This window comes from Athene noctua, chromosome 14 (assembly GCF_965140245.1).
Source record: "Athene noctua chromosome 14, bAthNoc1.hap1.1, whole genome shotgun sequence".
NCBI lineage: Eukaryota > Metazoa > Chordata > Aves > Strigiformes > Strigidae > Athene > Athene noctua.
The window spans coordinates 7,887,201-7,899,967 of NC_134050.1; the positions used below are offsets into that span (position 1 = coordinate 7,887,201).

General features: G+C 40.2%; 1 protein-coding gene across 5 annotated transcripts in view; it reads right to left on the reverse strand.

The window, feature by feature from the left end:
- The window catches only part of NAV2 (neuron navigator 2), a 420,599-nt gene that overhangs the window by 42,667 nt on the left and 365,165 nt on the right, over positions 1–12,767 (reverse strand). For 4 of the 5 annotated variants that reach the window (XM_074918582.1, XM_074918578.1, XM_074918581.1 and 1 more), the window contains 4 exons: positions 8,030–8,321; positions 6,412–7,114; positions 2,213–2,680; positions 1,112–1,177 (listed from right to left, as the gene is read on the reverse strand). In XM_074918582.1, coding sequence (XP_074774683.1) covers positions 1,112–1,177; positions 2,213–2,680; positions 6,412–7,114; positions 8,030–8,321 — 1,529 coding nt within the window. The remainder of the gene's footprint in view (positions 1–1,111; positions 1,178–2,212; positions 2,681–6,411; positions 7,115–8,029; positions 8,322–12,767) is intronic. The other variant, XM_074918583.1, reaches the window with a different exon arrangement.

A 12,767-nucleotide genomic window follows, 5' to 3' on the forward strand; every position in this document is an offset into this window, starting at 1 on the left:
AAAAACCTCCTTACCCAGGTGTGGATTTGCACAAACATGCATCTGGTACCATGCCAATGAATCTCATCTGTTCACAACGTGATTTTGCTATTTCTCTTGCCCACAATGAACAAAAATGGCTCTTTAAACGTTAAATGGATGCTTAAAAATATGCTTTTCAGCAGGCAGGAGGCAGACTATTTGAGAAAACTGATGAGAATCTCCAAGTCCAAACCACCTTCCTGTCATTTCTTTCAGCAGACACCATTTAGGGAATGCAGCTAATTACTGTTACGTAGCTGCAATGTATCTCAGTAAAAGTATAGAGCCTAGACAGTTTAAATTTTCAAATCTTAGCTTAAATTCCATTAGTGAAGCAAAATGAATCTACTAGTCGTCCATAACCCAAATATTTATGTTTTTACAACTGATGAACTTGTAACTGAGCAGAGTCTTTTAATTTGTTTTTAAAGAAAATATCCATGTGTTTAAATTAATTAATTTAATAACAATCCTTACAGCTAAATTACAGAGTGGGAGTGATTCAAATTACAGCAGTGAGCAAAAGTGAGCTAAATGTTTAGATTCAGGTCATCTTTTCCTAACTTTAGCATTTGTCTTTACAAGGATGGATGTACCTAAGTCCCTGAAAAACACTCAAGAGCCAAACTGCAATAAAAGACTGACGACACTGAATGACACGGGGACTTCACGACAAAAAGGACAGGCCTGAAAGGCAGTGGGAAAAGCAGCATGCCAGAGGAATGCTGAAATGCTAGTGAGAGTTTAGATTGGTAGAAAAAAAATGGCAAGATTTTCAAATTGCCTTTGGCAAAGAAATGAGGGGGGTAAAAAAAATAACCCCCCCACACCAAAAGATGTTCCCAGTTATAAGCACAACACCAAAAACATGCCAACTCTGCTGTATGCCATTCTCCAGATTGATTTAGGTAGATAGATGGGGTGTTTGAGGGGACTCTCACTGGCATGTCTTTGTGTCAGTTCACACCTGAACGATGAACACAGCAGAGGACTCAACTGAGCACAGTCAGTCACAAAACAATTTGCTTCACCGAGATGGGCAACAAAAACCTACAGCCTTGTGCATACTCCTGTCCTGAGACAGCATTACCTGTCCTGTCTCCTGGGCAAAGTATTTCGGCAGAATTTGGGGCTAGCAGCAGGGGAAGAAAGAGGGCTAGAAGAATCAGTCCAACAAGACAGAAAACGAGAGAAGGAATATTAGAATGAAGAGAGGAAAGAACAGAAAGGAGTTATAATAAAACACAAACAGAAACCCAAACTGTCAGAGCATTATATTCAGCAGTAATTTTCTCCATTGAGAGGCAACTACAAAAGTTTTGCTACCCGACTACAGAGTTACATATCAGAATATAGCTGATTTCCATCTTGCAGAGGTACTATTGCCCTCTACAAAAGGTCACTCGGAGAGGCATGCACAGCAAGTCACTGTTGGATTTATCCCAATGTTAGCTCAATGTGCCATTAATACAGCTCTGATGTTGAAAAAGCAGTCCCGTTCCCTTCTCCCTGCTCAGTCTGTTCCCAGGTCCCACTCTGTGTCCACACAGATATTAATCTGATCATGTAAGGATGGGGGAACTCATCAGTCTGAAATACAATTCAGATGATTGTTTTTCAGTTGGATCCATCTCCCAGTTGGGTTCATTAAGCATTCACAGGAATGCCTATAACCAAAACACTGTAGGGAGCAGCTGGAGATGGGACAGGGCAGCAGGGAAAGAACGAGAAGGGATGGATCAAGTAACTAGGGAGACAGGGACTTCTCTTTTCAGCATGACCTCCAGCTTAAAAGCTTGTCAAATGTTACGAACAAGAAGTTTTAACACGAAACAGTTGGCTTCTCAAATCCAAATGGTAACAATGCTGGAGGTTTCTTTTGAGTATCAGTATCGCATCAACTTTGGAAGGATAATATATGATGCAAAATTCAAGTATTAGGTAGTAGCAAGAAAGCTCTCACATTGGCTACCATAGCAAATTAAAAACCTCACCTGAACCCATCCTCTTGCTCTGAACTAGGCTCCTTGCCTGGAATGGCCTCTTTATATGTTCTAGTAACACCATTCAGTATTATCTTATAAAAAGCACAGTGTGATTTGCATCTGCAGTGTAGGTTACTGCTGCCAGGACTTTCTTCACATATAAGCTACACAAAAGCTTAGTGGAAACGAGAGAAAAAACTACTAACCTTTCAGACAATGTAGTCTTAACACTGTTGGTTCGGACAAAGGGAGTCAGAGAATCATCTTTAGAGGCTGGAATCAAGCCAGTGGAGGAGTTATGGCTCAGCCCACCTCCACTGCTCAGAGAGATATCAATGGATTCACAGCTGGTGTGCAGACTGCTGACAGACTGATATCCAATGCCATCCTTGCTAACAGCAGAAGAGCTACTTGCGTTGGTACCCCACGTTAAACTGTTGGAAGGAGCTGAATGTGCTGAACTGGGACTAGAAGCTAGTGGAGACTGGTTCATATCTGTGTTTTTGCTATACAGAGGACTGCTGCCCCCACTGCTCAGCACACCACTGCCAGATGGTGAATCAAGATTACCCTGCTGGTTCATAGTAGCATGAGGATTGGAGATGACTACTGAATTTTTCATATTTTCAGCTGTTGTGATGGGAACTTGTTTACTAGGCTTGCCACCAAAAAGTCTGTAAAAAAAGACAACATTAAAAATACATAAAATGGAATATTAAATGCAACTATATTTTATATTAAGACCATATATCTTCTTAGCTTCAAAAAGCAACATTAAGATCCTAGATTGGGCATACACAACTATAAATTCATGAATTTGTAGTTTCAAATCTGTCTTAGGTATGTCTTCTCTGAATCATCAAATACTCTTTTCACAAAGCTAAAACACAACTTCACAGTACTAAAATACAGCTGTATTGTCTTCTGCTCCTTAAGGAAAAAGGATACCAGGAAATACCACATTCATTACTCTGAAGCATGGAATATTAGAGGTTGAAAGCTTGTCGTCCAGGTAAATTCTACGCAAATCACCAAATGCTCTGCACAGAAGCAGCGTTTACTGGGATGTAACAGGAAAAATATCTACTGATATCAAAGCATGGCTGCAGGAAGACAACTGCAGCATCTCCAGTTTGCATCACTGTTGCCTGTGACACAGCTGCACTGCCAGTGAAGAAGAGACTTTAGTTCCCTCATTAATAGTCAATGGGAAAGTTCTCAGAAGTGCAAAAGTGTCTTAGAAGTAAACATGCTCAAGAGCAGATTATCAATCATCCTAAAACTGATCCTCGAAATCCTGAAGCGTATCTTTTGACTCTAGCTTCAAACACCCACCCCAAAACGTTGCTTCTGTTTCTGCCACTTAGTTCCTGTAACTGCCTTTGGAACCTTGGTTTTTCTCACACATACCTATAGGGATTTGCTTTTTTTTTCATCAACAGTGTGGAGTATTGAGGATGAAATCTTTCAACGTGGCTGTCTATTGGACCGTAGTCCTCAGAATAAAGGACTACAGCACTTATACACAAGAGCTCCTGGAGATTTATGGGTGCGTATGCACCGAGCAGAACTTTCTCTGCCTTTGAGTATGCCCAGGTTGTCTGTACAACACACACACACTACAGCACTTTGTCCAACACTTCCCAGAAACACAGGCTGTGTGTGACCCAGCTGGGACCTTATTGTACATGTGCAGTAAGCCCAGTGATGCCCAGAAGCACTGTACTTATTACACAGGTGCTATCTGCACCTCCAGTGTACCTGCACAAGATGCCTGGAACACATCTCAGATCTCAGCTGGATGGCTGCTGTGGTATACTTGCCACAAAGCACCGGGACAGCACTGCTGGAGCAGGGCTAAGATGCCCATCTACATCTACCTCATAATTCAGCATTGCTCTGTGCCATGATCCTCTCAGCACCTGATGCAGACAGACATTCACGAACCAGCGCAGACCTGGCAAACTTGGTTCACCTGGACACCACACCTCACCAATCAGGAGACACTGACTTAGACAAAACCCATTCCTACAGGATTTAGAGATATTTAGAGTCTAGGGTTTATTCAGAATTAATGTTATCACAGTGAGTATGAAGAAAAATGTCAAACCATCCTGCAACAATACATGGCCTTCAGCAACAGTACCAGCTCAGGGTACTCCTGCTCCTACAGCATTGCACACCGCCTCTTCAGTTGTACTGGGGGAACTGTACTCTCAGAGATAGGATCCTAGAGCTTAAAAAGAACCCAAGCACCAACACAAGAGTTTTACAAGCTGTTTTTAAGCTATGCAGTCTTCTCCAAATGTCTCACAGCCCCTTTAATACAACTAAAAGGATACTGCACTGTGGCATAAACAGAAACAAGCTGCTAAAGGCCATGCCTGGTCAAACCACAACCTCATAACAAATGCCTTCAGAAGAGGATGTGGTCCAGAGAAAATCCAACCCAGCAAGGCAGTCACATCAATACAGAGATTAACTCTGGAAGGACATTCCCTACAAGGACATCTCTTTAGTCCTATCTACTATTATTGACACGAGATTGACATATCTGAGCTGGCTCTTGGGTCATGCATGTCTCCCACCAATAGAAAAGCAGTGTATTATACACTGCAAAGTATGAAGGCCCAATTTAATAATAAAATATATCAAGATAAATCATGGTTTCACTTAAGGGACATGCCGGATACCTAATACCAGAACTGAAGGGAATACTGAGAGAACAGAGACAGTGATGGCCCCCGTAGCAGAATTATAGAATTTCACTGTTTATGACAGCGTAAAAGTTACGTATATTCACAGACTTACAGGTAAAGCTGTATCACTACAAAGGTGTGGATTCTAATTTATTGTATAATATTAGAATATTACAGGGCCAAGAAGAAATATGTAAAAACCAACACGTGCAACTCATTTCAACTGACTATGAAAATTAAGCTCAAAATCTTCTTTACTGTCATTCTAGAAATCAGTACTTAGTGGACGAGGTCCAATTCAACTCTGTTGCCTTTCAATATATGACAAATTAAACAGTCTGGTGAAAATTCAAGAGTGAAATTGTAAATCAAATGAGGGACCAGTTAAATTGAGCCTCAGTGTCTTCTCTTTGAAGTGTCATGTATTTCTAATATAGTATTTCAGTTAGCGATGTGGTTTTGTTGTAATAAAAAAAAAAAATTTCCAATCAAATTTCAAGATTGATGCACCTGAGGCTTGCAATACTGAACATCTACATTTCTCAGGGGGCATACTGTAGAAATGAAAGGTCTACTGGAGTTTTTCTTTATAAGCAGCCATCAATAAAAATTAAATGTTCTAAAGGACATGGCTTATCTAATGATAAACAGGAATAAAGAAAGTATCTTGAATTATCCTCACATAAGCTCTTCAAATAAAACCACCCATCCAAAAAGAAAGCTCACACCCCTTTACAGCGTTAGCCTAAGCTGCCATCACAGCCATTATGCTTGCACTGGTGCTTCAGATGGAATGTGGCTTTCTCACATCACTGGAAGCAGGATGATGTAGCATAACTGTATGGGTATTATGGGCATCAAGACAAAATGAAATGCAAAACACTGCAACTTGAAACAGACAAGCTACTCAATGTCAAATTAAATTAAAAAATAATCTTAACGGAACCTTTCACCAATATCAAGGCTTTGATGCACACTGCACCAGCAAATTAACTCCTGGCCAACTCAATGCTAATGTTAAAATAATGTGTGGGGTAGTCATGAAGAAACAGAAGGCAGATAAGATTTTTGTTTAAAAAAATATTATTAAAATAAAAAAATTCAAACCATCTTAGACAGTAAATTTACTTAGGGTTCTTCTACACAGGCAAATAACCTGATGTTGACTCTCGCAACACACTGGCCTAATCCACACAGCTGTAAGATTGGTTTGGGTTAGGCATGTGAATTTAAGTATGGCAGGTCGAGCTACGCCAATGTCATCAGGAAAAGCTGAAATAACTCTCCTGTTGTCAGTTTATAATTTGATCCACCACTGGAGTATTTCCAGGTTTGTTACATATACATTGGCACAAGAACTCTTCAGTAATCTTGAGGCAAGAAAACTCTTATTCCTGTGATATCTGCACGGATAAAGCCTTCAGGTATGACTTTTGCAACAAAGACTCGTATCACAATTGTCAAACTTTCTGCCAGACAGCTTTTTTTCCCCCAAATGTTAAATTTTTGGCTGCTGTTGCGTGATGCACTGAGTATTTACAACACTGGCCAACCTGTTTATGTGAAATTGAAGGTAAATACAAAGACCTTGACGTAGGACACTAAATAGTAAGTCCTCCACAAAACACAGCCAGGCCTGGCTTGAAGAGTCCTCATCATTCAGCTCCGACTAACATCATTGCACAATCAACGAATTTATTGCCTACCTGCGCAAAGTGGGAGAGGCCACATCGGGGTACTTGGCTCCTTGCTGGTGGGTACTTTGAGCTCCGCTAGAAGCAGTCTGTGATGCAGGGTTCACTTTAACAGAATTACATGAGGCCACGCTTTCGTTGTCAGACGAAATCCCTTTCTCTTTATCAGTTTGATTGACTAATCCTGGCAGAGAGTTTCCAAGGATTACCTTGGCAGGCTCTCTCATTTTAGGGACAGGCAACCCAGCTGACTTGCTGCTTATGTTGGAGTCTATGCTACTTGTGCTAGATCTATTCCCAGCTCCACTTCTGCTACTGGATTTACTGGGCCGGGGTAAACTACGATACTGAAGATTAGTTCGGGCACTAAGTGCTAAGTAGCCATCATCCTGGTTCTGTGAGCCATCAACACTAGTCTTCCGACCAGTGGTCCTACCCATGAGTCCAGATGACTTTGGGATTTTTCCCAGGGTAGCCGATCTACTGGTGATAGTTGCCCCACTGGCAGTGATTATAGTCATGCCTACAGCTGACCCGCTCTGTTTCTTAAATCCAAATGTATTAGCATTAGCAGCAGTTGTTCTAGAGTTACTTGTGGGAAGCTTTTTGGATTCATCACCACTGCTGCGTCCTGCATCTGATGGGGAACGTTTAACATGTCCAGCTTTAGGAGATAGTCTACCCTTTTCTGATACCTTGGCGTCATCAGTTTTCCCTACAAAAATAGAAAAAGAATTCTAATATTTAATGACTTGAAAACATCAAGCAAATGATGAAACTCAAAGCAGCATGAAAAGCAAAAGCGTGTTAGCCACCAGAGTGTGGTTAGAAGTTATGATCTAGTCTGCACTGAACTTACATGCCACTCTGGTGAGTTATACATGCAGACTTGCCAGAGGAAGTATGTGGTGTGTTTGCCCTCGAGAATATGAAAAGCAGAACAGTCTTATGTAATAGTGACAGATTAGAAAAAAAATGTTTCCCTCTGTAGCTATCACAGATTGATCCTTTTTTATCATTAGACAGAAGTAGAGTTAGGCCGTTAGTAAAATTTTGCTAGAAAGCATTGTTCCAGAAAGTATCTAACTTAACTTTTTCAGGTACAATTGCGTACATGATCCAATAAGAGGAGAGATATTAACTTATATTAGTAGATTATGGAAATTCAATCCATTTTCATTCACACATCTGCAAGTGCTAAAATCACTAATACATTTATAAGAAAATCCAGAACTATTGTTTAGTATAAATTAACATGCTGGTTTAGTATGGGGGAAAAAAATTTAAAAAAATCTCCTCGACCACACATACGGTATGTTCTTAAAATGTGACTTTAAAAGCTGGTATTATATTATTTATTCTTCATATGACAACACTGTGCCCAAAAATAGCTTGGCTTAAGATGAGAGTTGTCATGAAAACAACTTTCATGGTGTACTAATTCAAAATATTCATTTTCAAATGAACAGAAATAGAAATGTGAACATACGAGATACTGCATAGGTTAAAACAATACCTAAAAATAAAGACAGGATTACCTGAAGTTCAGGTTCTGCCTCTGGAAAGTATTTAAACTGTTTTCATACCGAACACACTTTTGGGCTTGTTTATATCTTACACCTTTTCTCACCTGTTCCAGGTGTCTTTAATGCGCCTGAGGTGGTTGAAGGTTTAGTCCTTGGTGTGGTAATGCCAACCTGAGCTGACATGCCCCGTCGCCAGGAGCCCGTCTGTGAAATAACAGTGTTCTTCCTACCAGAAGTGCTTTTATCAGATTCATCTGACACATCAGAGGGATTCCGCCTCCATTTAGATCCTGGCTCCATTTTTATACCGCTATCAGATCCTCCGTCTGATTTCTTGACTTCATCACTGGACCATAAGGAATTCCGCTCAACCTGGGAATGCTTTTCTGCATCAGTCTAGGACAGATAAGGAATTGCAATACAAGCTTCAGAGCAAGACTTTCTTTTAAAAAGCTTCATAAATGAGAACCATCAAACTGATTAATCAACTGAGCAGTCATCTCTTAAGTACCAACAAACATAACACGCCTTTGATAAAGAAATGTCACAGCAAGAAATGAACACCAGCAACAACACATTTTTTTAAATACGCTAGGGAAAAATACAAACTGTATAACAGCCATGCCCCTCAGAATAACTAACTAAACACATGAAACCCCCCCACTTGATTTATAAAGGATATATTCAAGCTCCATGATATTTATAATCCTCCATCTCGAATTTCTGATGAACCCTTTTACTGCAATGCCAAAAAACCGTTTCAAACCCGTGCAACCAGATTTCCTTTGTTCTTGCTGCTTTCCTATCACTTCTCTGGCAATCTTATCTCCACAGCATGAGGAGGCAGCCTTCTGAAGAGATCTGAAGGTGTGGAATGCTGTTCATTTTAATCTACCATAGTAGAAGGACACCCAAGAACTGAAGAACAACTCCCCAACAACTTCCTAACAACTCAAGACTGACTTAAATTACCTTAGTTTTTAATGTATATTCAACTCCCACAAACTGCTTTTTCCCCTACTATTTGCACAGACTGACTGTACTACCAGTCTTTTATGGAGAGTTTTGCAAAGCTCAAAATCAAATACAGAATTTTCTCATTAGAAAGACTTTGCCAAATTCTCAGAAACAAATAAAATCTATTATCCCATATATATAAAAAATATATTCTCCATACATTAGCATTTCCTACTGCTAATAATTACTCTCGTAGAATTCTTATTTCTCCTGTCAAATGCTGTTGATTAATTCGGGCAAATTTTGAAACACCACAACCAACTATTTTGTGATCAGGCACAAATGATGAATATCCACATATCTGACCCTGATCCAGATAAAAAATTCATAGCTGACGTGTTCTGCAGCCGTCATGGTACCATGAAAGAGACTGACAATTCAACACTTGATCACGAAGCTCCCAAGTAAAGAGTTGGTGAATTTTGCTAAGATGTTGAGTGCTATCTCTTCCCTGCAGCCTCAGCAGAAGATGAATGTGTTCAGCACTGTGCAGTAGCTGAATGGTAGTATCACTTAAAAGGAAATTATTTTAAATACTCCAAAACATTATAAGGCCCACAACCTTGTACCCCCTTTGGATAATCAGAAAAGCACAGCACAGCGAAGGAGCGTGATCATCTATCATGCTTTCAGCAGAATGTTCTATTTTATGTTTAAGTTCCTAAAGTGTGTTTCAAGTTTATGACTTCTCTCTTCCTACCAGATCACATCATTAATATTAAACAATCTAGGGAATCTGTGCTGTGGTTTCATTTCCTCTGCTTTTTACTATAATTACTTTTGTTTTTTTAATAAAGCTTGAAAAACTAGTCTAAGCAATCAGTATGTGAAAACTGACACCACACATCACAATGGTCTTTCTTCAGTCACATGCAAGAGTTAGTTATCTGCCTGCGTATCATTAGACTAACAAGCATTTGCTGAATTATGGATTTAGATATTATTTTCCTGTACTTTCCTCGTGCTACGCAAATACTTGTTCTTTGCCACTCCATTCAAAGAGAGCAAGTCAGCATAGGTTTGAATGAAACACTGCTTTATAACTTCCTTCTTTTTGTATGGCTGCAAGGTTTGGGGATGGTTGGCTACCTTCCCATTTATGACCACTGGTAGGTGTGGAATAAATTCAGAGAGTGTTTCTATGTCTCGTGTTTCTCTAGAATCAGCATTTCATGCAAACAGCTCCTACGCTTATAGATTTCTTTCTGAAGAGAGCACAGGCAAGAAGTAACAAAAAATCGACCAGCAAAACAACCTCAACATCATCCCTCATGTGCTCTCATTAGTATTTTGCTTCAACTGCCTTGTCTGGAATTGCATATTTACACTGTTAGTGTTCAACAGCAAGAAATACACGTACTCGCTAGTAAATGGCTTATTCTAGTTTTGGTTGACTATGAAATACTCCTGCGCCTTCTATTTCCTCTCCTTTAAATCTGTAGGAATAGGAGAGTCTCAACAGAGAGAACAGCATTACAAGAAGTTGTCTATCTTTCTTCTCTTTCATTTCATTCTACTACTACACCATGGCCAAAGTTTTTCCATAGCCTCTGAAATGCTCCACATCTACCCTTGAAGCCCTCTGGCCAGAGATGTTTCTGTTTAATGGTAAACAGTGTGCACAGCACAGAAACATGACTAAGGAATCAAAACCAAAACACAGTGAAACCTGGATTCAGGGCTGCAGCTGAAACTCCACCTGCCTGAAAGGCCTGGGGTAGGTGAAAGTGGAAATATTGTTTGCTGGAGGTCATGGCAAGCCACAGCGAGCATGAGCTGAGAGCAAAGCCTGACGTCTGACTGAGCTGGGAGTAGCAGTAACCACTAGGATTTCTCAATTTATTCCTACAGTTTTGTAAATCTATTCATGAAGCTGTGAACAGACCAAACCCATCTTTGGTCCAACGAAACCGAGAAGTTGTCTTGATCCAACAGCTTGAAGATGCTGCTGTTTCCTATTTAAAGGAATTGTTTCCTTTCCATTTTCTGACCTTTTTAGCAATGCATGAACAAGTTCATTACTCGATTGTTTCCCTCTCTTCCACTTTATTTCAGTTAAATAAGTTATTTTCAAATGCCCACCAGATCTTAATTTCTCCTTCAAATAATGTGTATGATGTGACCTTAAAGGCATACTATATGCAATGCCATGTAAAAGGTAACTTATCTAAGTCTGTGCAACATAAGGGATTAAAAATACTAGGTTCCCAGAAGTCGTATAAGCTACATTAAGTGGTTTGGTGCTTGACACAATCTGAGCAAGACATCGATCACTAGCTTGATCAGAACCAACTAGCAAACAGCTTTGTAGCGTTGTTAGAAAAAGGGATTACAATTATGAATGTCTATGAAGCTGGAGTTACTATCACATTTCAGTCCTGATTCTCAAAGATGGAGAAACTACAGCTTCTGGAGTATGGGGTACTCAGCAGCTTTGAGATTAGCTGCTTAGCAGAGACTTTTTTTCCCTCCTGCAACCATACTTTCTTCCTCTGCAGAAATGATTCTGTCCAAGTTACTGATTTTATCAGCACACACTGACATGTTAGGGCTCTCTCCCTTTGACGTTACTGTATTATTTGTCTGGACTCCCAGCTGCATATGTATCGGCTTCAAACTCCCTCTTTATCTGAAATCCAACTTCCGTAACAGCTCAAAAAGAGATGGTAGAATCACAGCAGCTTAGAAGTTAAGTGCCTACTGCTTAGGAGAACCAAAGCAGTGGATATCCTGAGAAGAAAAGTCCACATCCCTCTGCAGATGTCTGCCAGTCCTTTGGCGCCCACAAACCTGGGTACAGGTCATCATACAATACTCCAGGTAAGACAGAAAAGGCGTGTATGCAGCATTCACTGTGTCATGAGCTCCGAGAACTACTCTGGGCAGCAAAAAATCAACCCTGCAAGCTACACATGGCTCCATCATTCCAAGTTATTTTAATGCCCCTAGTTGACAGGATTAGGATATTCTGTCTGAATGAAAACGAAGTATTTTATGGACAGTAATTTGCAGGTAATAGTAATACCTATAATATTGTCAGCCACAAAAACTGAGGAGAGAGGCAGATCACAGACACACAGCAAAAACCTGCTAATACAACTTATACGCCTTCACTCCCAGCTTCCTCTTTTAATGACCACGCTCTATTGTCTGTACAAGCTTCAGCTGCTTTTCTTCTGGTGTATGTCTGCACTCTCTTGGATGCTGTAATAGTTGTGGAGGAGGAAGAGGAGTTCGTCAACACAGATTTTGATCTCTCTGAGGTGTTTCCAAGAATCTGATCCATCAGAAGATAGAAGTCAAATGAGTTTCTATTTTTTTTCCCTTAGGTTAATGTTTAGTCATGTCTCCCTTTTTCTTCCTTTTTTCCCAACAGTATTACAGTGTTGAGACAGTAACAATTGTCAAAAAATACTTCTAGTTGTCTATGTTACTCTCTCTGTTACACACTGAAAAACACGCTGATAGATCTTAACTCCTCTCAACTTGCATGGGACTTGTATTAGCAGTTTCGAGCACACACGCAATCGCTGTGATTTCCAGAGGCTCACTGGAAATCTTTAATGTAGGCTCAAATATGCACTTCGTGGCAAGGGAACAAAGGCTAATGTATGCTTGCACCACAGTCCTGTAGGCAGAGTAACACTTCACAGCAACCACAGGTCTACATTAAAACTTGATATTAAAAACAGATTTGAGGTCCAGTCATGAAAAGGACTGGAGAAGAATAAGAGAGGAAAGAAAGAGAGGAGAAGGTTATACCTACATTCCCCTCCTCTACCTGCTGCAATGCCAAGTACTGTGTCCTGGCTGCTTTGACACACA